Source organism: Apaloderma vittatum, unplaced genomic scaffold, assembly GCF_000703405.1.
Source record: "Apaloderma vittatum isolate BGI_N311 unplaced genomic scaffold, ASM70340v1 scaffold2867, whole genome shotgun sequence".
NCBI classification, from domain to species: domain Eukaryota; kingdom Metazoa; phylum Chordata; class Aves; order Trogoniformes; family Trogonidae; genus Apaloderma; species Apaloderma vittatum.
Genome location: NW_009724332.1, coordinates 3,542 through 24,810, shown reverse-complemented (window position 1 = coordinate 24,810; position 21,269 = coordinate 3,542). Strand labels below are relative to the sequence as shown.

General features: G+C 42.4%; 1 protein-coding gene across 1 annotated transcript; it reads right to left on the bottom strand.

The window, feature by feature from the left end:
* Window positions 1-1,017: 1,017 nt before the first annotated feature.
* Window positions 1,018-21,052, bottom strand: LOC104276197 (lipid phosphate phosphatase-related protein type 1; the record flags this gene model as incomplete). Its single annotated transcript, XM_009872424.1, has 5 exons — window positions 1,018-1,263; window positions 3,262-3,393; window positions 5,355-5,531; window positions 12,121-12,371; window positions 20,920-21,052. Coding segments are annotated over 5 exons (726 nt in total), but the record flags the coding sequence as incomplete, so codon positions are not given.
* Between the last annotated feature and the right edge of the window lie 217 nt (window positions 21,053-21,269).

The window sequence follows — 21,269 nt, the reverse complement described above, 5'->3', positions numbered from 1 at the left end:
AGTTGTTAAACTGTAAAATTGCAGTTTTGATATAAATTCTGTATGGCAGAATTTACAAAAAATGCCGACTGCTACAACACACTGTGTCAGGTTAGTTTTTTGTTTTGTTTGGGGTGGGGTTTTTTTGTTTGTTTCGTTGGGTGTTTTTTTTGTTTTCTGGTTTTTTTTTGACTTGCCAAGCCCCCTCAGTTGGAAACTATGCTGTCAGGGCAAAATTGGCTTCTTCGTTACACCAGTGTGAATGCCAAGTAATGCCACTCCACTCCACTGCAGAAGTGGTGTCACTTTTCCTTTGCAGCAGCGTCACTAGTTACCCCACAAATTTACGATGAAGTTATGGAACACTTAAAGCGCAGCCTCAGCCCCACGGTGGTGGCTGTATATCCCCATAGTCAATTCCTGAAGCCAGGTCTCACCGGGAGCTTTAGCTGGGCCTGGGGGAGGAGCGGAGATCCAGGGAGATGATATAGTCAGCTCACATGCTATCAGCTACTACTAGAATTTTTCATGTCCAGTCTCTCTATATTGCAGACTGAGCATTTTGTTTTAGTTATTCTTCAATAACTAGCACAATCACCCACACCAGAACAATCAGGCTTTGATTCAGCAAGATGCTTAAGGACGTACTTCAAGTCTGCCAAGTAGCGTGGAAACTGTATGGCTACCCAAAGTCCGTAATACTACGGAATACTGAAGTAGCTCACTGAATCAAGGATGGATGCTTATTATTTGTATCCTTCAGGTTAGATTCCTGATCACTATTATTTTCATCTGAATTAAATATATGCAATTACTTCAGATCTATGCTGAGCTTACTCAGATCAGAATATGACCCACTGGTAGAAGCACTTCTTATGGTAAGAAAAGGTAAAAGTGAATTTTCTTCAAGATATATGAATTCAAAAATGAAAAAAAAAATTGTGTACAAATATCACATAACAACATCAACAATTCCATAGATGTAGTTCCTCAGTGCACACTTTAAACAACAAAAGGTTTTTTTTGTTCTTTTTTCCATTTTGCTTTTAAATTCTGGCATAATCATATTAAAGCTGACAAAAAATCAGGGCAAGCTACATCACTTCCTCATACAAAAAAAGTACAAAACATTAGCCTCTAACTAGACATAACATAATACTGGTCATCACAGTTAGACATTTAGTAACTGTGTGTCTGGGAGTATTGAACTGGAGGGCAATAAAAAACGGCTTCGGCTGCCAGTCTTCCATCTCATGTGACTTCAGTCATAGAGGCAGAGTGATTCTGCAAAGAGGAAAAGGCAAACACGTGAATATTTGTATGCATTTGGGCATTTTTGTATCCTGCTGGGTAAAATGGATGAGAAAAACCTTCACTAATGGAATCTCTTGCTTAGCTAAAAGGGACTGCTGTTTGTGCTGGGCTTGTGGTGGGAGAGGCTGAACTCGAGCCCTGCTTCTGGGCTATGGATGCTCACTGACAGGCTTGAAAAACTCTTTTCAAAACTGGACTGGATCCTGTCTGATGTGGGACACATCAGTACAGACTCAGGGACTTCATGCAGTCACAGGATTAGAACAGTAGTTCTGTCCTCAGTCATGAAGAACCTCAAAGACCATGGTTTGGCTTCATGTGGTGTGTAGATCCTATGCAGTTTGATACCAGGGAACATACAGAGCCAAAAACCATACAGAGGTGGTGTCGTTATGCCAAAATACACATAGCCACAGATGGAGAGTGGGACTGAAATCCTCTTTAGGTGGAAACTGTTGATTTAACCTTCTTTGAAGTCAATGTCCAGCACTTCAGTTGCAGTACTGAGTCATCCTTGGATCACGCTGCGTCTACAGGGTTGTGTGGGTGCAAGGGAAAACAAGACAGGAAGGGATGCAGCAACATGTACAGGGAAGGATGCTGCACCTCCTGTATCTGAAGAAACAGCAATGAGCAGCCACTCCCAAGAATTTATTTAAAATAGCTTCAGGGTAGGATCATGGGGTTTGGTTTGTGGGGTTTTTTTGTTTGGTTCGTTGGGTTTTGTTGTGGGGTTTTTTTGTTGTTTTTGGGGTTTTTTTCCCCCCAATCTGCTCCTGCATGGTAGGTGTATGGCCATTTAGAGACCAATACCCTGAATCAGAAAAAGTAATTTTGTTCATTATAGCGGACATCAACAGTTAAGGCCTAGTTAGGACCTGCACTTCACAGTCTGGAAGCTATAAATAGCAACTAGAAAAAAAATTTCTCACAGTCCCTGAATATTTTCCCATGTTCAGCCCTTTTGTCACACATGATGTAATGTGGATATGTAAGTGGCATTTAATTTCTGGAATGCAAGTCCACCAAGAGAACACTTAATGCACACAGTTCTGCAGATGAAGCTGAAAGTCCTCCAGCAAATCTTTGCCTAATCAGATCTGACTTCTGAATTTGGCAAAATATTTCCAGCTGTTAGAAGCAGTATCTTTTCCATTACTATTTCCAGTTCATTTGCCACAGCGTTTAACGAAAGCCACTATTGATCAAGCCACACACCATGTACACAGGAATGACAGGCCGTCTGCTCAAGGAAATTTAAAGAAAAATAAGATAAAGAACAAACTCAGATAACATATAAACTGCATTTCCTCCTTGTTCCTAGATTTTTTTCACAGGTTTTGCTTGTCTGTTTTGACAACTCTGTATATAACTCAGTTACACCCCCACAAGCCATTTGAAATCAGTAGTTTAACAGAAACATAATCAATAATGATGCTCCTGCTAGCCTATTTTTTGCACTTTTGAAAGAATGCTATTAACTTCTCAGCTGTTGAATTAGCAATATAAAACAGTATGTGATTTCTTCTTATGGAACCTACTGAACAGTAATAAGGATAAAAAAGTAATCTCTATAATACCGCATTTTTCTGGACACCATAGTTTATCCTCAGGATTATGAATGTTAGAAAAAATCCTTAAGCTATCCCAAAAGCATTCCAAAATGTAATTATATGAATTATCTTTACTTTTCTCTCAGTTTTCTGTTCTTCTAAGCAAGAGCCTGTAATCACAAATGACATGCAGAGGTATGTGAAATCCTACTGTTCTAGCTTTTGATGTGCACAGGGACAGTTTAAGGGCAGTTTAAGGGACAAATGCCTTGGACCAAATTTTCCCCGATGCAAATTCACTCTGTTCAATGGCTTTAATGTCAGGAATAAAACCAGCTCCCTGTGTAGTTATGTACACAGCTAGTTTTAAGTCTTCTATAACAGAGTACGTGCTTGGTGATGGGGTTTACAGTACCTGTGCACTCAATGTCTCCAGAGGACTTTCCACCCTTGGAAAAGCCATTAGTGGCATTCCTCGTGGGTCTTCAGGCTTCGGTTTAGTGGGAGTTCCATGAGTGCCTTTAAAGTTATGGACAACACATATCCCCTGTGCAATGCAGGAAAAAAAAAAAGTAAGAGAAAAAAGTGAGGTCGGCATGTTCCGTACCCAGGAAAAACTCATCGGAATTAACCACCAGGAGTCTCACAACCGCCGGTTTTTGCAAAGCACTTAACCACGGTTTTGATTCAAGGCACCACCTATCCCAGCCTGGGGCTACAGTGTGTTTACTGACAGAGCTGGGTGTGGTGGACTGTCAGGGTAAACAGGTTCATCCGGTCTGTAACCTGAGGTGATGACCCATCCTCAGCCTTTTTACGTTTTAGAGAGCTGAGACTCCCGTGTCCGCTTTATCAGCACATCACCATATCAGTACCATATACTACCCTGATGATAGATTTTACTGGCCAAAGTCTTCCTTCAGACTGTGACTGTTATTTCCAAACAGTGAAACCAGTTCACTGGATGGCTGAATTTACCTCACATCTGGATGGCATCGAGCTTGTTTAGCACCATCCCTGCGTACCTCTAGCACAACTGCTGTGGTGTTTATCCCCAAAGCCCTCCCCTTGTGTATCACTAAATTTACTGCACCCACAAGGTGACGCTAGTAAATGTAAACACACATGGCAGTTGGAGGCTTGGCAACACGGTGGAAAAAAAAAGACGTGCAGGGAGCTGGCTACATCTGCTGTCAGTGACTCCTGCAGCCAGCTCCTTGCTCTTCCTCTTCTCTGCTCTTTAGACCTGAACAAGGAGCAAGCTGCAGCCGGGGTGAGATTTTGAATTGCACAGCACCCCCCACCTCCAAGCTCCAGGGAGCCCCCCTCCACTGCTCAGCACTTGGGCTTGTGTGGACTGTCAGGGTGCAGAAGGTCTGCAGGGTGGCAGAAGGTCTGCAGGAAGGAAAGCTGTCTGGGGCAGGCTGTCTGCTAGAAACGGATACCGGGAGCACATCGATTGTGTCCGGTCCAGATACACAGGGTATTGCATGCGATAGATTTGAACTGCCTTTCCCAGAGGGAAACAGACGATTTACTTACATTTGAGCCTAGGAGATTCAGGTCAGAGGTTGCAGACATCTTTTTATTTAACAGGAAGACAGGAATAAATGATATGTGAAAGTTTGTTTGTTTGTTTTTTAAGTACAAAATAGGAAAAGCAGTTACACAGCAATCTAGATTTAAGGGATCTTTGGAGCCTCATCCATCCTGATTACAGGGATAAAGTGTCTGTTGCCATGCAGTGGATAGTTCTGAAGCACGTTTTGATTAAATGGAACCAGACACGTTCCTTAGCAATAGTGAGCGTCACCTTGACTGCTTGCTGTGTGAGTATATCCTCAGCAAGAGATCGCTCACCAACCGAGACACGTAACGCACAACAGGGTAAGCCCAGAGACAGTTGTTCCCAGGGTCTCTGGGAAGGTCTTTCATACATTTTAATACATTTGTTTATCCCATGCGATGGTGAAAATTTCAGCTCCACCCCAAATGCTGCAAAGGGAGGTAGTTTTGTCCCCCTGGGGGTTTGTCCTGAACTTCCTTTCTGTTGCACTTGTTTTATGGTCTGAAACAAAAGGGGGACCCAGAACCCTTGTGAAGAGCCTCAGACCTTTCTGCCAGATACCAGGCACGTGGTGGTGTTCTGCACCATAGGGCTGTCAGAGAAGTCTCAAGCACGCCCCACTTTTCACAGCAGTTGAAATTTACAATCTACACCGTCTTTAAATCATTTCTTGGGACAGGTCAAAGAATCACATACAGTAATTAAAATAATCTTGAAATACACACTATGCACAAATGTAATCATATAAACCCTATTAATGAGTATCAACCTGATTTCATATTAGGATTTTCTCTGGTGATACTTTAATTAGAAGGGGCTAAAATTACTTCTTAGCAACTGGATTAATCAGCTGCAATAGGCCACAAGAGAATAGAAATTTTTAATTATTCTTTTAAACTGAGATATTTTTAGAAGGAATGTGGAAGGACTGATAGGCTTACCAGAAACAAAGCTACAGCACTCCCCAGGATGAAGCCTGCAATCACATCTGAACAGTGGTTTCGATACTCAGAAACTCGATTTAACCCGGTGAGGAATGCAGCACACAGCGTACCCAGACACAGCACTGGTTTGGCTAGCCTGCTACTCTTTGTTTTAATTGTGCTTGTGATGTACATCTGAAACAAAGAGCAAGCCAAAAATGAAAAAAGCTCTGCCACAAATACGTGTTTTTCCATATAGATAAATCCTGAATCAGCAAGGCTGTGGAAAAAAAGGAAAGCTTCATTACAAAAAAAACAACTGGGAAACAAAGGAAGAGGTTTAAGGTAATTCAGAGAACACTCTAAGGAGAACAGACCAGATACTGTTAAATGATATTTCAGGATGGCCAATATCCTATCAATTGCATTAACATACGGGACTTTTTCTGAGCTCTTATGCACAGGCTCAGTTTTTAACGACTTCCTAACTTAGAACCACAGACTCATAGAATGGCCTAGGCTGGAAGGGACCTTAGAGATCATTTAATCCAACCTCCCTGTCATGGGCAGGGACACCTCTCAACTAGAAACTTGTGTGAGTACTTGCTCCTGTGCTAGCAAACATGCACTCTGAGTGTACATGGCTAAATATTTGCAAAGGGAATCAAGAATTTATGTTTATACTCCTGCAGAAATGATAACGTGTGACAGAGTGCCTAGCATGCATTATGAACGAGCTCCTCCTGCTTCCTAAGTGGTGTTAGGTTTAGCAAATGGAGAATGTTAAGAGAAACCATTCCAGCCATTCTCTTTGCAATATGAAACGAAACACAGAATATGAGAGATTTTTTTTTTTAAAAAAAGGAAATTCTGGAAATGTAATTCCAGGGCATGACATTTCACTGTGCTCTAAATATTGTTTAATGACCCCACACGTTTTTGCCAGTTTGTATTTTATTTTAAATGCATTTTAACAGAGAGTAAAACCATGTGGGTCACAACTGGCAGCCAGTCATTAATTCCACAGTTGCAAAATGACAAAGATCAAGCAAACCAAGCCTTGTGGCAAATCCATTCAATAAAATCCTTTTCAGCAACAAAGCATGGATGCCTGCATGATTTTCAAAGCTTGAATAAACAAAGCAAGTGTGTCAAAACACTTTTTGCCAGAAGCATCTCCAGGTGACACATGGCCTCCCACACATGAAACAGAATCAGGAAGACACACTTGAAAAATTCATTTGATTCTTATTACCAGTCAGCTGGTAAATGAACCTGATTCACACAGCGCAGGTCTGATAGTGCGAACACTTGTTCTTCTAGGCAATAGAAAGATTAGAAGCTATGAAAGTGTGTCTTCCAGTGTTTAATATCAAAAATTGACATTTTATTTGTAAAGAAAAAATACATTCTCTTGTTGTGAAAACAGTAAAATCACCAAAGCTGAAAATATTTTCATTCTTTACCCCATTTCAGTTGTCAGAAATGGAAATATGCTTTCCTTAGACTTCCAGACAAAAGACTCTAGAAGATCCTTATTTATTTTAATCACATCTGCAATAACACAACAGCTGGGATGTCTCATTGTGCTGTCTGCAGGTCACAAGCCTCATTTTTCTCTAGGATGACTGCATTTCTGGGGAAGGGCACTGCTGAGTGCTTTGTCTGATATCAGAGCGGGACTCTGCAGGGCTGTGGGTACCCAAGAGCTGTTGTCCTTTGCTGCTGCTGCAGCAGCCATGGACACTGTGCTGGCTCTCACCACCAGTCTCTGGCCAAAATGACAACGGCTCGGCTGGGGTGAAGCTGCCCTGGATTTTCCCCTGCCTCTGCTGAAGGAAGTCTGCCGAGGCTTGGCTTGGTGCTTCCAGTCAATGATCTATTTGGCAGCCATGGGTAATTAAAGTTAAAATAAATGCCTGCTCCTTTCTTCATGAACCAGATATACAGAGGTCACTAAGGTCTGACACACAGTTTTGGGATGAAGAAATACAAATCATATCTATTCTCAAGGTTACTTTCTTCACTGCCTTTCATATAGTCCTTTATTCTGCTGTACTGTGCATATTTTTTACTCTTTCTCCCTGTCCTTATTTAATTTCCCTTCTCCTTGACTAGGCCATCAAATGTCCCTACAGCTGGGGGACTGGTATTAGCTGCCTGGTATTAGCCCTAAACCCCTGACAATACATCACCCTGGAAGAAGGGAAGGGATGCAGCAACTGCATCTTAAAAGGGACAGAGAGACTGACTTCACCTACCAAGAAATGTCACTACTAGACTTCTAGCAGCTGCATTTGCACGGGTAAAGTGAAGTCTCCTGTCCTTAAATGCTCAGGGGAGCACACCATTCAGAGGTCAGTTCAGGTTATGAACTGGAACATTACGGTGTGTGATAGCACTGGGAATGGGACTGAGCTACTGCAGAGGTTCCTGCTTTGCTTTGTTTTTCAAACCCAGCACCTGACTACAGGTCATGCCTTGGAATTACAGCTGGCAACCGGGCACTAGGCGGCAATCTTGCCTCAGTCTTCTCTGGTGGGTTGCACTGTGCCTGACTTGCTACCAAAACTCACGTTAAGGTTCTTTTTGGAAACAACAGGAAAAAATACCATTACCACTGTGTGAAAAACTACCGCCTACCCTTTCCCCCTATGCACTTCTTTTAGCAGAAGGTAATCCAAACGAACAGCAGAGAGCCAGCTTGCGCTCCTGTTCCCCACCACAGCACTGCTGTGTTTTACAGCATCCACAGGAAACTCGTCACCACTTTAAAGCAAGAATGCAGTCCAGCTGCCAACCCCAGCTACAGAGAGCAACCCACGCTTGTTTTCCTACAGGTATGAGATGAAGCTAGATGTCTGGGTTACACACGTGGGAGAATTCTCCTCATTACAGATGGGAGAGTATCTAGTGTATTTGAAGTTTCACACGTCTCAGCAGGACCACATAGACTTGTAGTAAAGAGAACATTTTTAGCATTGAGGGTAATTAACCATGCAAACAGATTGCCAAGGGAAATCTGTTAAACCCTCATGAAGAGGGTTTACAAGACGACAAACTGTTTTTCCCAGAAGGCATGCTCCAGTGCATCCATAAATCACACACAGAGCTCAGAAATAACCAGGAGAGCTTCTCCGTTCCAGCCAGACCTCCCAGTCACTGCGGTTTCATCTTTATTGTCCTGGTCCCTAAAGCCAAGATATAGTTTTAAGATTCTCACAATGTGTTTACCCTTTCATTCAGAGCATGTTTTCAAAGCTTTGTGTGAAAACGCATAATCTCAGTGTAAGTCACCTGCATTTGATTTCCTACACACAGAAGGTGGTTTAAAAAATTTCCCACAATGCTATTTATAGGGTAAGTTTATTTACAGAACTCTAAATATCAAAAGCAGTTATCTGATGGGTGGGAGAGGGAGGAAAGATGTGAATATAAAATGTGTGAAGAAAGTAGAATACATCATATTAAAAAATAAACTACATATGATTTAATTTTATAAATTATCTCCTCAGCTTCTCTACTGTATTCTTATCAGTACACTCAAGCAGTGTGTTTAGCAATGTGCAATGTGTGATAGTAGCATTCATCCTGTGTGTAATTCCTCTTCCAGTTTTTTCAGACAGACAAAAGCACAGACAGTCAAGGAGACGTTTTTGTCTGAAATTTAAAAATAGACATACATACCTACATACATACATACATATATATATTTCTAGATGCAGATGTATGTATATATTTAGAAAGTATATTATATCTATGATGAGAAAGTCAGAGTGGAAGAAGTCTGTCTTATCCCTTCAGCAGAGAGTGGGGACATATTTTCCTTGGGAAGTTCACAATTTCATGCCAATACTGGAAAATTCTGTGTCCTACAAGCTTTACAGACAATCTTTTCCTTTACCATAGAGATTTTTATGGTAAGAAAGAAGCAAAGAATTAGACAGCATTGTGTATTGCAGGACAGGATGCACTCTCGTAGATACTCGGTGCAGTTGCTTGAAGTGCCAAGGTCTTGAATTTCATTGATTACTCTGGTAGGCGTTAATGCAGAAAAGGAAGAAATTGTTGGTGTGGTCAAAGCAACCTGGGTTGCAGAAAGGATTTGCCCTACTGTTCTCTGCTACTCAGAACTTCCCAAATTTGTAAAGTTTCATGTCCAGGTGTATGGTATCCCCCTGATCTAGTCGAGAAGCAATGCATGCAAGCGTAAATGACGCATGCCAGGCTTGATCCGGTGATGGACAGAGTCTTCTATCCAGATGGACGTGCCAGGAAGCATTACTCTGAGGTGCTGCTAGGCAAGAGTTTAGCTGAAGAATCCTAAAAAGCACTACCGAACAGTCAACGTAAGTGATTAGCTGTATCTTCCAACATGCAGTCTCTGTCATGACTGCAAAATAATTTCCTTTGATTTCACTCTAGAAGCAAAAAGAAGGATAAATAAGGATATCTACATTCTCTCTACAGTTCTTCAGTTCTGTTGGTGAAATGCTTTAATTTTCCATGTTCTGGCTGAACACTATCACCTGTTAGATGCTGTTGTCATTGACTCTTCCATGACCTTTCTCAGAAAAGCATAAAGCAACAGTTGTTTAAAGATGATGTAACTGAAATACTCATATGCAACACATGATTTTATCATCTGTTTTTTGGCTGGTTGGTTGGATTGTTGTTTTTTTTTCCAGAAGTGTTAATGAATTAAGGGATATTTCTAACCTACCATTTTAATTTGGGAAAGATACTTAGAAGCACGTGTTTCTAATTGTACAGCAGTTGGTACTACCTACAGTGACTGCCATCTCTTCCTGTGATACTTCTGGGTGGCTAATAAAACTTAATCAGATGTCATTCTAATTTTTGTGTAAGTATGGAAACCAGGGCTGCTGTCTGTCTTCTCGTTCCCCTGCTTCAGGCTTACAAGATTAATCTCTGCCTGCAGACATCACAGGAGTGATGCTTTGGGTTCTCCTCAGCATCTTTGGCAGGTGACAAGAAAAAGCCCGGCTGATTAAATATAAAACTCAGATTTAAAAAAAAACCCACAACACAAATAAACAAAAAACCCACACCAAAACACAAAGCTAAACCAATCACAGCGGGAGTACTGTTACCAGCACACTAATGAATGAATCAGTACAGAGGCATCTGCAGAGGATACTCGAGGTTCAGTGGTGGGAGGAGACTCCCAGATCTCACTGATTCCATTCTCCTGCCTCCTCATGGTCAACCTGTTTCATTTTTCTTTCTCCATGGCTCAAATCTTCAGCTTTTTGCCAAATGCAGTTACTGCAAACCAAACACCCTGTGGTTTATGTTCAGCAGCCCATATTATCACACTTCTTAGAATCAGCAAGACACTTAAAAAATCGTGCAAGGCACAATTCCCAGGCAGAGGTAGATCTGAACACTGCATTTCTTGTGCAATGCTCCGCTTATCCCTGGCTGACACGCAGAAAAAAGACAAATGACACCACCTTTAGTGCTAGAGGGTGTCTTCACACACAGAACTGGCTAAAATCGGACTGTAGGCTAAAATGCCTTAAGGGCAGGCTTTTATGACTTTGCCTCTCAGACATAACGCCACGTCCTGGCTCCAACTAGTATCTGCCTGTGTGGGGAGAAGTGCAGGCAGGCCTCTTGCAGGTATTCTTGAAAGACAGGCTCTGAAACACTGAACTAATGGATGCTTAAGCTCAGGAGGGGAAAACATTATTCTTCAATTGTGGAAACCCCCCTGTTTGTTGTCTTGCTAGGAAACAAGGGAGTTTGGGCAGGGAAGGTCCATCACAGGATGTAACCAGCTTAGGGGCAGGACGAGGATCAACCCTGACCCTGGAGATTCCACCCAAGAGTTTATCATGATGAAAACAGCTGCTACAACCATGCTGAGTTTATTGGGAACCGTATTTCTCACATGGCTGCTTATTGTTCAGAAGTCATGCATGCAGTCAAAGAGGTTACCAATTTATATCTCCGTCATTATTCACGCAACATTCAGTGCAAACAGATGGATATTGAAACAGCAGTAGGTGGCTTCTTCATTTTACAGCAATAATGTGGTATTCTATTCATCTGCTACAAAGATCAGGGTGAAATATTCAGTAAATACCCTGCCACGGCTTTTCTCAGATCCTGATGACCTACAGACTCTGCCCCTCATTTGAGCCAAGCCAGTGGGGGAAAAAAGACATAGTTAAGCCATACTGAGATCAGAACCAGGTTAAGTCCTTGGATCTCTGTCGCAAAACCGCCAAGGTTTTCAACTTGGTGGTCAGCTTCTTGGATCAGTTTTCAAACATTACAGAAGCTTTATCCCAAGCACACAAAGAGCCAGCTGATCTGTTTCATTAGACTTTTAAAAACAGACAAGGGAAGCAAAATCCAGCCTATTTATATTTTAAATGTTCAGCTACCCACAGCATGTGAACAAAAGTAGTACTGATCCAGGAGCTGTTTAAGCATCAACTTCATTTTAATGTTCATGAGACAGAGGCAGGGAGAAGAAGAGGTTGGATACAAACTCAATGGCCGCTGAGGAAATCAGCAGAAAAACCAAGATTAAGAACTCATGTCTCCACATCATTAAGTGCCTTAAATGCAATGATGATTTGATTTCCTTACACTAGGACTGGTAAAACAGAGAGAAGAGGATCGTCATCTACAGGTTAAGAACAAAGGCCTCCCCAAAATACTCCCCAGAACCACTGTAAAAAAACTGGCCCCATCTGGATGCACATATAGAAACCTCTCATGCAAGTTAGCAATCACCAGTGGCACTCACCGTGGCATATAACGCTGAGTAGATGCTCAAAGCAGCATGTTTAGATGGGAAGGATCTCCGTGCCTTTTCAATCACCTCCACATCCCCAGTGCAGATGTTGCCGTTGTTTATGAACTGGTGGTGGGCCCGACAGTCATTCCCAGTGTAGTTGGGTTTACACACGGTCAGGAAGTAGGGAGCCAAGTTCCCAGTCACAACCTGGCCAGCATTTACAAATATGTCAGTGGCAAAAAGTCCAAATGCGAACACTCCTGTGAGGAAAGGGTAAAAGTGATGATTATTCAAACAGGTTTTTTAAAAAAATATTGGGTCCTGAAAGGAAGAGACAGTGAGAAACAAGAGAGCTCAGTGATCTCCAGCACAGCCCTGCATCCAAGGCATGACACAGAAGAGTACACAGCTCTGACAAGTGCTTAACTCAGCAATGCCAGAAGGACTCATAAACAGGCTGAAAACAATAAGCAAGTCCCTAAGGACTTCTGTGCTTAAGTACCTTTTTCGGAACTGAACTGTGAGCTACAGATTTCACAGAAAACGATACGTTTCCACCATGACAAAGGCTTACAGCCTGCAGTCAACTGTTATGTACATGAGTTGTTGAAAATGTTCATGTATTTTTACCATACCTGGGCCAAAAAAAGGTAATATAACCTGATGGCTCTGATCCTGAAAGAGTGGCAGTTTAGTACTGAGAACAGAGAATCCTGCACTTAACTATCTAGTGTAAAATACCGTTTGGATTTTGAGTATTCAACTAATCTGATACTGAAAAATGAAGGTCCTGATCTCGCTCAGGGCTACAGCTGACAAGAGTTAGGTCCTTCTAAACATTCAGGACCTATCTACAAAGTAGACACTTGTACACAGCGTAACATAAAATAAACCCCTTAACTGAAAATGGATTCATGGTACAAGCACCAACGGGCACTTGCCAGTGCAGCACTTGCAGTGCCCAGAGGCAGCGTGGTGTGACTGGTACACCTCTGCTGCAACACAAATTCCTCCTGGGGGTACCAATCCCTCTCCTGTGGCAGCTGTGGGAGGGCAGAGCAGTTTGTCAGCACCACACCTCCCCAAGGTTGAGAAGGAGTGTTACCACAGCAAAGACAATTCTAGGAACTGAGTTTATTACTATTCTTTATGTCAGTTTATTATCATTCATTGTTAATGAACTGATGTGTGGTCATTGATTTGAAAGGCCAGTGGTGGTCAAAGAAGGAGGTAGTCTTCCTCTGGTTCTAGACGGCAGGACCAGCCCCTATCTTTCTACTGGCATGAGAGTTTTCCTCCCATTTATCCTGCCAAGTGTTTAAAAGGGGAATGGAGAGAGTGCTGACACTTCTCCTTTATTTTCTGTATTGTTCTGCTAATATTTTAAATCCATGGTTTTCCACAGCTGGCAGAAACTCCTCATCTACATTAGCCAGTGCACAGGCAAATTCAAAGGAAAAAGGCATTAGGTATCTTTTCTGCCTGGTGAAACTGCAACGTATGCCAGAGGCGAATCTTGTTTTATACAGGCCTCTTTGGCCAAATTCTTAACATTTTTTTTGGCACAGCTTGCTTTAAACAGCATATTTTGAATGCAGTGGAGATTATTACCCAGCCTTTTACAATATTTATGAGGAAATCTAAGAGCCAGGCAGTCTGGTCCATGGTCTTTACTGCATAAGTACAAGCCAAGAACTGATGTCTTTCAAAGAAAGCTCATGGGCTTCTCAAAGTTATTTCAATCTCTAGGCAGTGCACAGGTACAAAGGTGGGCCAGTGTTTTTCACCCAAAATAAGTTTCAGCATCTGCATTTTCTCAATATTTGGTAGCACTGGAAGTGCTGGCCCAGATTCAACTGCTGAGGGCTGTAGCACTCCGCAGAACAAGCCATGGTTGAAACCTTTATCGTGCTATGACTGTGATGCATGTTGATCAGTGTAATTCCACCCCTGCAGTTCTGCCAAACTGTGCCTTATGAAAATCATAGCTCCGTGCAGCAACAAAGTTGGTGAGCAGGAATTTAACCCTTATAGCCTGATTACGCATCATGTAGTCTCTGGAGACTTGGATATAGGGTTGGCTGTGATTGATTTAAAGGCTGCATCACCAGTGAGCCTGGGCAGTGGTGGAGAGTTTCCTGATGTTTTTTATACCTCAGGAATCCATCTGCTCAATGGATTTGTTCAATGACCTACAGCAGCTAAGCTAACTGACCAAAGCACAACAATGCAGTGATGCGAGTGCCAGGTTTTTAGAGGCAGACAAATCACTGCTGAAAAGACTTTACAGGAAAAGCAACTAGCCCTGGCTCTTCAGGGTCATACAGCTGGAGTTCATGGTACGATGCCACAGAGAAAGAATGCAAGAAGGTGTACTTCTTCCAGGCTTTGACGCTCAGGTGTAATGGGAGGTGATGCCAGCCTGCTAAGGAGCACGTGCTTTATCTCACTGTGCTCACTCTGACCTAGAAAACCTTGGAGTGAACTTCAGTCCAGAACTTAGCATATGCTGAGAAAAGCTGTAAACAATAAAAGCCACATGGGAAGAAGACCTACAGCCTCTACAGCTGGTTACAAGTAGAAAAGATGGACAGGGGTTAATTTCATTTACATAAAGATGCTCATTCCCCTTACCCACATGTGTCACATAGTCTGGCTGCACAGAGAGGCCTCAAGTAAAGAGCAGAAGTTATTTCTGCTGCCAAATTTCATCCTCCAAGCATAAACCTATGACTTCTGGGGTCTCACTCACACGCTACTCTAATGGTCTTTCTCCTAATGGGCTCCCTGTGTGGGTGTTCATCAGCGTTGCCATCTCCAGCATTGTCTTTTGCTTTTGCTAGCAGAGACATCTGCCCTGAAGAAGTATACAGCTCTCCTCGCTCACTGTAACCTCAGCACAACTCAGACTTCTCCTTGCAACTCTTGCTGAGCTCTCTCTTCTTCCACCTTGAAGCTGTCTAATATCAGTGATTGCAGTGCTTGTTGACTCCATGGAAACTCTCACTATTACAGACATTTTAAATGCTGCTGATTTGAAATAAAACAACAAACTCCCCTCCAAAAAAAAAAAAAAGCCCATGGAATTGTGGAAGAACAGCTAAACATACATTGGGAATACAGAAGGGAGAAGCCAGTGGGTGGAAATGAGAATGAGGAGATAGAAGGCTTTATTAGAGAAAAACCATGAAACCCTTAAGTAATGTGACAAAAGCAACAATGCATTGAAGGGTGTCACAAGGTATCAGAGTCTGTCTGCTTTGGTAACACACAGACATGTCCTCTGCCAAGTGCATTTATTTAGGCACTCCTCTCCCAGTGCCCAGTCAATGATCTGAATTTGTCCCACCCAATCTAATTTGCTCAGAAACATTTGTATTACACACGCACACTCCCACTCCTACAACCCTTTTTGGCACCTCTATGTTTTAAAAAAAAAGATGAGAATGTCAATGTAGGAAGTCTGTGGAAGGACTCATGGCTCTATGGAAATGGTGATCCTCAGCCCATCTCTGAAGGTTTTGCTCTAATGGTCCTGTGCATGAAATACAGCCATGCTTTTACAGCCCAGTGACTCAGACTCTCCATCACTGTATCTTACAAGGTGTTATTAAAGGAGATCTGTATCATTTATCCATTTTACAACTAGAGTAATGGGGGTTGCAAGGAAATTTATTGTCTGTTGCCATGGCATCAGGAACAGCCTCAACAGCATGCTTTTTCTGAGCACTTACAATCTGATCCCAGGATCAGCTTTGATCTCCCAGAGAAGACCCCCACAAAGCTCACTGCTCCAGGCATCTACCACCTCTTGTGCCTGCCTGCTTCACCTGTCAGTGTCCTGCCTGGATACTGTCCCCTCAACACGTAAGAAGCAAGATGTGTGATAGGACAAGAAGAAATGGCCAGTGGAGGTTTACCTAAATAGTTGGATATTAGGGAAAATTTCTTCACCTAACGGGGTGTCAAGCACTGGAACAGGTTAAGTAGTTAAGTCACCAACCCTGGAGGTATTTAAAAATACATTTTTTAAAAATAATAAGTGTAGATGTGGTGCTTAGGGACATGGTTTATTGGTGGGCTTGGCAGTGTTTGGTTAATGGTTGGATTCAATGATCTCAAGGGACTTTTCCAACCTAAGTGATTCCATGATTCTATATGGTCTGACCATATAAGAAGAAATTCAGTTCCCAGCTCAAAAGTATACTGGAGCCTCTCATCCCCACAGACACACGGGGTTTTTTCCTTCCTTGCTGCTTCACAACTATTAGTTTTCATCTAGGCAACAGCCAGCTGAGCACCTGGCTTAAAAGGGAACAGCAAGGTTTGATTTGTCCCCAACACAGTGACCTGTTTCTTACTGTGGAGGCTCTTCAGTGGTAAGAAGGCAGACCTGCAGTAGTTCAAGCTGCTGCAGCAGTTTAGGTTAGAGGCAGCACACCCAAACACAGTTTGACCGCTACTGAAAGGCAGCCAGTTAATAACATAATGTGCATTGTTTCACAGTGAACTTCAGGTCCAAGGCAGACAGAAGGATAAGGTCAGGCAAACTGCATCCTGCAGCTGCCTAGGGAATTGACATCAGAGCTCTGGGGTATATCTATCCTATTACAAGAAAGTCAATGTGTGTATAAATCTTGTAAACCTTTATTTGCTGAACTAAAGCCTTAATTTGCTGAAATAAAGCCTCACTTTCATTATTTAGCTGCCCACTGTGAGGTGCCACCATGCTTTAAATTAAGCTGTCAGCAGAAGCTTATCTGCACCATTTATTAACTGCAAATTATGCAGGTCCGAAGTAAAAGCCACTGGAAACAAATTCATGAAGCATGTTGCATTTCTAAATATCTAAACTGGAGAGAGGCTACTTGCATGTTATCAGGGCTTTGCAGGTATACAAGTTAATCACGTGGATTAGGAGCCTGATATAATGAAATGCCACACAATACACACCCCAGTCACGCTGCCAGACTGATTCAAGGAGGTCTGAATCCATGATCCTGAGGCTATGGTAGCAGCTGTATACAGACAGACTAAATTCTTGACTGAAACCATTCACTATATAATGCTAAAGTAATTTATAACTTCTATTTACAACACAGATGATGAGGGAGAACACAGAAGCAAATGCAAGATGGCAAAGCACTGAACAGGAAATTACAAGACAAGGCGAATAAAAATGCAAAAAGCTGTACGTGCTCAAGCTGGGAGACAAGGAGAAGAGGCAGAGAAACTACCGCTTTTATCCCCAGTTTCTCAAATGTCCAGCATGTAAATGGTGAATTTTGGCAGCAGAAATTTGTAATAAAACTGCTGGGAAGGGTCAGGAGAGTAGGGAGAAGGGATGATGTGGCTAAGGAACCGCAGTGCAGCACCAATATTTTAGGCAGAAAAAACTGCTCCAGAGCAGTTGCACACCACTTATTTCACCTGAAAAATCTTCAAAATAAATGTCTGTGGAAGCAGCTATAAAAGATAAAGAGCAAGATGAAACAAATTGCAATATATATAAAAGTCTGATGTTTCCAAGCTAGGCCAGCTTTTTTTTTTCACTGATAAAGGAATTGATTTTCAAAATACAGGGACCACAGAAGGTTTCACAATCTAGGCTGCAGTAAAAGACTTGATGCACACTGAAGCAAGTTGAGAGACAGCCCTTCACCACGAAAGCAAATGTCAAGCGTGCAGAATTCATGCCTGGGCCAGAAGGGAAGAAGAAATTTTGGTTCTGCTTCCTGTGGACAAAGAATCAGGGAAGGACTGAAGACAGAGCTCAGCATTCAAGGTTCCCACTAAACTCAGGAGGACAGAATCTTAGAGTCAGATGCTGTGGGCTTGAGGAAAACAAGGAGACAGTAAGTAGAGAGCATAGTAGGCAAGATAAGAAAAATTAAGGAAAGAAACATGAGGCTTTGCCAACATCCCAGAAGAGTTACAGGGTTTTGGTTTTGCTTAATTCCTTGCTCCATTAGCGTGGAGTTTGCATCAAAGTGCAAAAAAAATGCTTCATTCTGTATACCTGAAGAAAAAACAAGAGGGAAAAAGGCTCAAAACTAGCAACCGAATCCAAAAGATCCCATGGAGATAGCAGGACAAGGGTGTTTACCTTTCACATCACCAAAAGATAGCCTGCAGTTTCCCTTTTTGCTTCTCTTTCCTTCCAAAATGTAAGTGAATGTTCAATGAAGTATCTGTAACTTTCTGCCTGTTTTGTGGAAAGCACTTTTAGGCTACTATTGCTAAAATGCCATGTCTTCCCAGCAGCTCCAGTTACAGAATGAGAGAGGAACAAAAAGCCTCTTTGCTGTTCTAACATTTGGGAGTAGCTCTCAAAAGCACTCTCTGCTGTGCATTGCAGGGTCAGAAGGCAGCGTTTCTTTTGGGTGACACACAAGCACACAAACACATTGAAGCATTTTTTGTCCCCAACCTTTTGAATAATAATAACAACTGTAATGACTTATAAAGCAATATTCCAAGGAGTTCGATTACTATTTTTTGCAGGTACTCACTTAAGACTCCACAAACCTGGGCCAAAAAAAAAAATCAGCAGATGCGGATATTCCTACCAAGACTAATTTGGCAGTGAAGTTCTTTGCAACAAGCCAGACTGCTTGTTAGGGTATCTTGGAATATAACATACCTAATCAGCCATGGAACTGAAGGCCCTCAGGTTGAGCATGGACCTAACTTCCCTGACCATCCAGTACAGGCTACAGCTGCTCAGTCCATGCAACATTTTCAACATGCAGATGGAATGTCATTGAAAAATGAATTTTTAGTTCCTTTCTTAAATTATTTCAGACACTTTTCAGCAAATTCTGCTTCTCTCATTTTATTGCAGAGGCAAGGGAGGAGGTTTCAGAAGAAAATAAGCAAGGAATCAGTGTAGCGTTAAGATGAGACAAACACTATAAGTCATTTCTGATAATGTTAACTTCATTTTTTTTCTCAGGAAAACAAATATAGCTGCAAAGCCAAGACTGATTTCTCTAGCAGAGTTCGTAACCTACTACTCTTTGCGTGCCCACTGTATCAGCACTACTCCCTTCTCTTCCACCAGAAGAGAAAAAATAGCACAAATGTTTAAGAATAAAGCTAACCACAAGAAAACACACAGAGCAAGCGCTTAGCCTCCATGGTCTGAGCTCTTTCAGTGCTGACCCCGCGGGCAAGAGTATTTGATTAGAACTTTGCACCATGCCAAACAGGCTGGAAGAGTGAAACAGCCTCGAACAGCCCAGTGGACTCTGGTACGCTGCTTCTCTCTTAATGGCAGTTTACTGTCCATCAATATATCCTAGAGGTTATGTGAAGTTCAAGGGTATTGTACTTTTAGCTGCATTCCCATGTGTTTCGTTGTCACCAGCAGCACACAGGCCAGCCCTGAGTCTGAACTACAGGTGGTTTGTCTCCACCCACAGTGTTGCAGACAGTTAAAAACCATTTCACTTCCTAACTTCCATGCATAAAGCAGGAGGCATGGATTGTCGAGAGGGAGAAAGAAAACCACGGCTCCTTTGCAGCATGTATCTTCTGATGATGAAAACCTTAACACAAGATACGACTTTCAACTCTGTGCTCTGAGCAAGTATAGCTGCCTGCAGCCAGGGCTGTGCTCCATGGGCACAATACAACCCCTACCACAGCAGATATTTTTCTTCCAGATAAAGCGAAAAAATCAGCAATGACAGGGGACAAGTGATCCAGATATTTTCATCTATTTTCCCCATTGCTTCTTTTAACTCAGACTGTGAATTCAGACCCAGCTGTCTATAGGATAAGTGTGTAAGGCTGCTTTGCCTCTAAGAGTATACAGGGAGGAAAGCATCACGATGCTCTGTGGGCAAAGGCCCTCTTGGTCAGTGGGGAGCTGGTTTACCACTGGCCCATGCCAGGAGCAAGGGAAAATATTCCACCCCATGCATGAACTTGGGACTTCTCACGCACGAGTAAGAAGGAGGGAAGCTAGAGCCCCTCGCACGTGCAGTTCAGAGCTGTGCTTTTCTCACTCTGCTGCTACAAGGAAGTACCACATGAGCAACCAGACCTCCTCAGCTCCAAACACAGAGGGGTGCAGTTTGGGCAGGGTAAATTGGGAAGCCTACAGAGGACAAGACTCTGTCAGTGCCGTAGCAGAAACACAAGCTGCAAATGCTGTTCCTCTTCCTGCTCCAAAAGAGCCATGGGAAGGTCCACTGACTGAGGTCTCACAGGCACTTTTTCCCACAGTGTGAAAAATGCACAGTGGTTTGCAACCGCCATATAAAGCAACCTCCAAATGCCAGAACTTCTTCATTCATTTCTCAACAACTAATTCAATGAAAGCTGTAACAAGAAACAAATACAATAAAAATAAGAATGCTGTTTGGAAGTTCGATCTGGGCTTATTCACACTGTGCTCAGTTAAGCATTTTGTGGCAGAGCTATAGATGTTAAAATTAGAGCTGAAGTGAAAAATGCCAAGGAGATGGGCTGGTGAGGACCAATTTGTAAATAAAATGGGTAGCTTACACGGACTAGCAATGATGGAATTATTCATATAAGGATTTGACTGGCATAACCTTTCTTCAAGGGTTCAGAAGAAGCATTAACCTCAGCAGAATAGGATATAAACCAGCTCCACACAGCAGGATACGCCACATTCTGAATGTTACCTTGCAAATCTCAAGGGGGACTATCTCTCTAAGGTGGAAGATGCCTGCAAAGATTTCGGAGTTTAATTAATTTGGTGGTGTAGATAATTATGGTGTTTTGTTCTGTTTTGGTGCAAACGGGGTCTAAGCTTGCAGTGCTCAGTTTGCTTACCTATAAAACGTATTATTCTTCGAAGCAGTGGGTTCAGGTAACAGCACTCTCCAGTCAATATGGTTTTCTCTTGAATGATTAGGGTTTCTCGGGTTGACTTTATGAAATACATGGATATCTCACCAATAAAAATCTGCCAGGAAAGGGAAAGAAACAAAGTTAAAAACAACATCAGAAAACATTAAAACACGGGTGACTGGTTTCAGCCCATGGAAACTACTACACAGCAGCGTGTCTTTGGGACAATGAGCTTTCACAGTGAGGCCACACTAACTCACTTGAGATAAACCAGCACCACTCAGCTCCCAGCCAAGAAAAGGATCTGTCATTCTTGCACTCAGTGACAACAC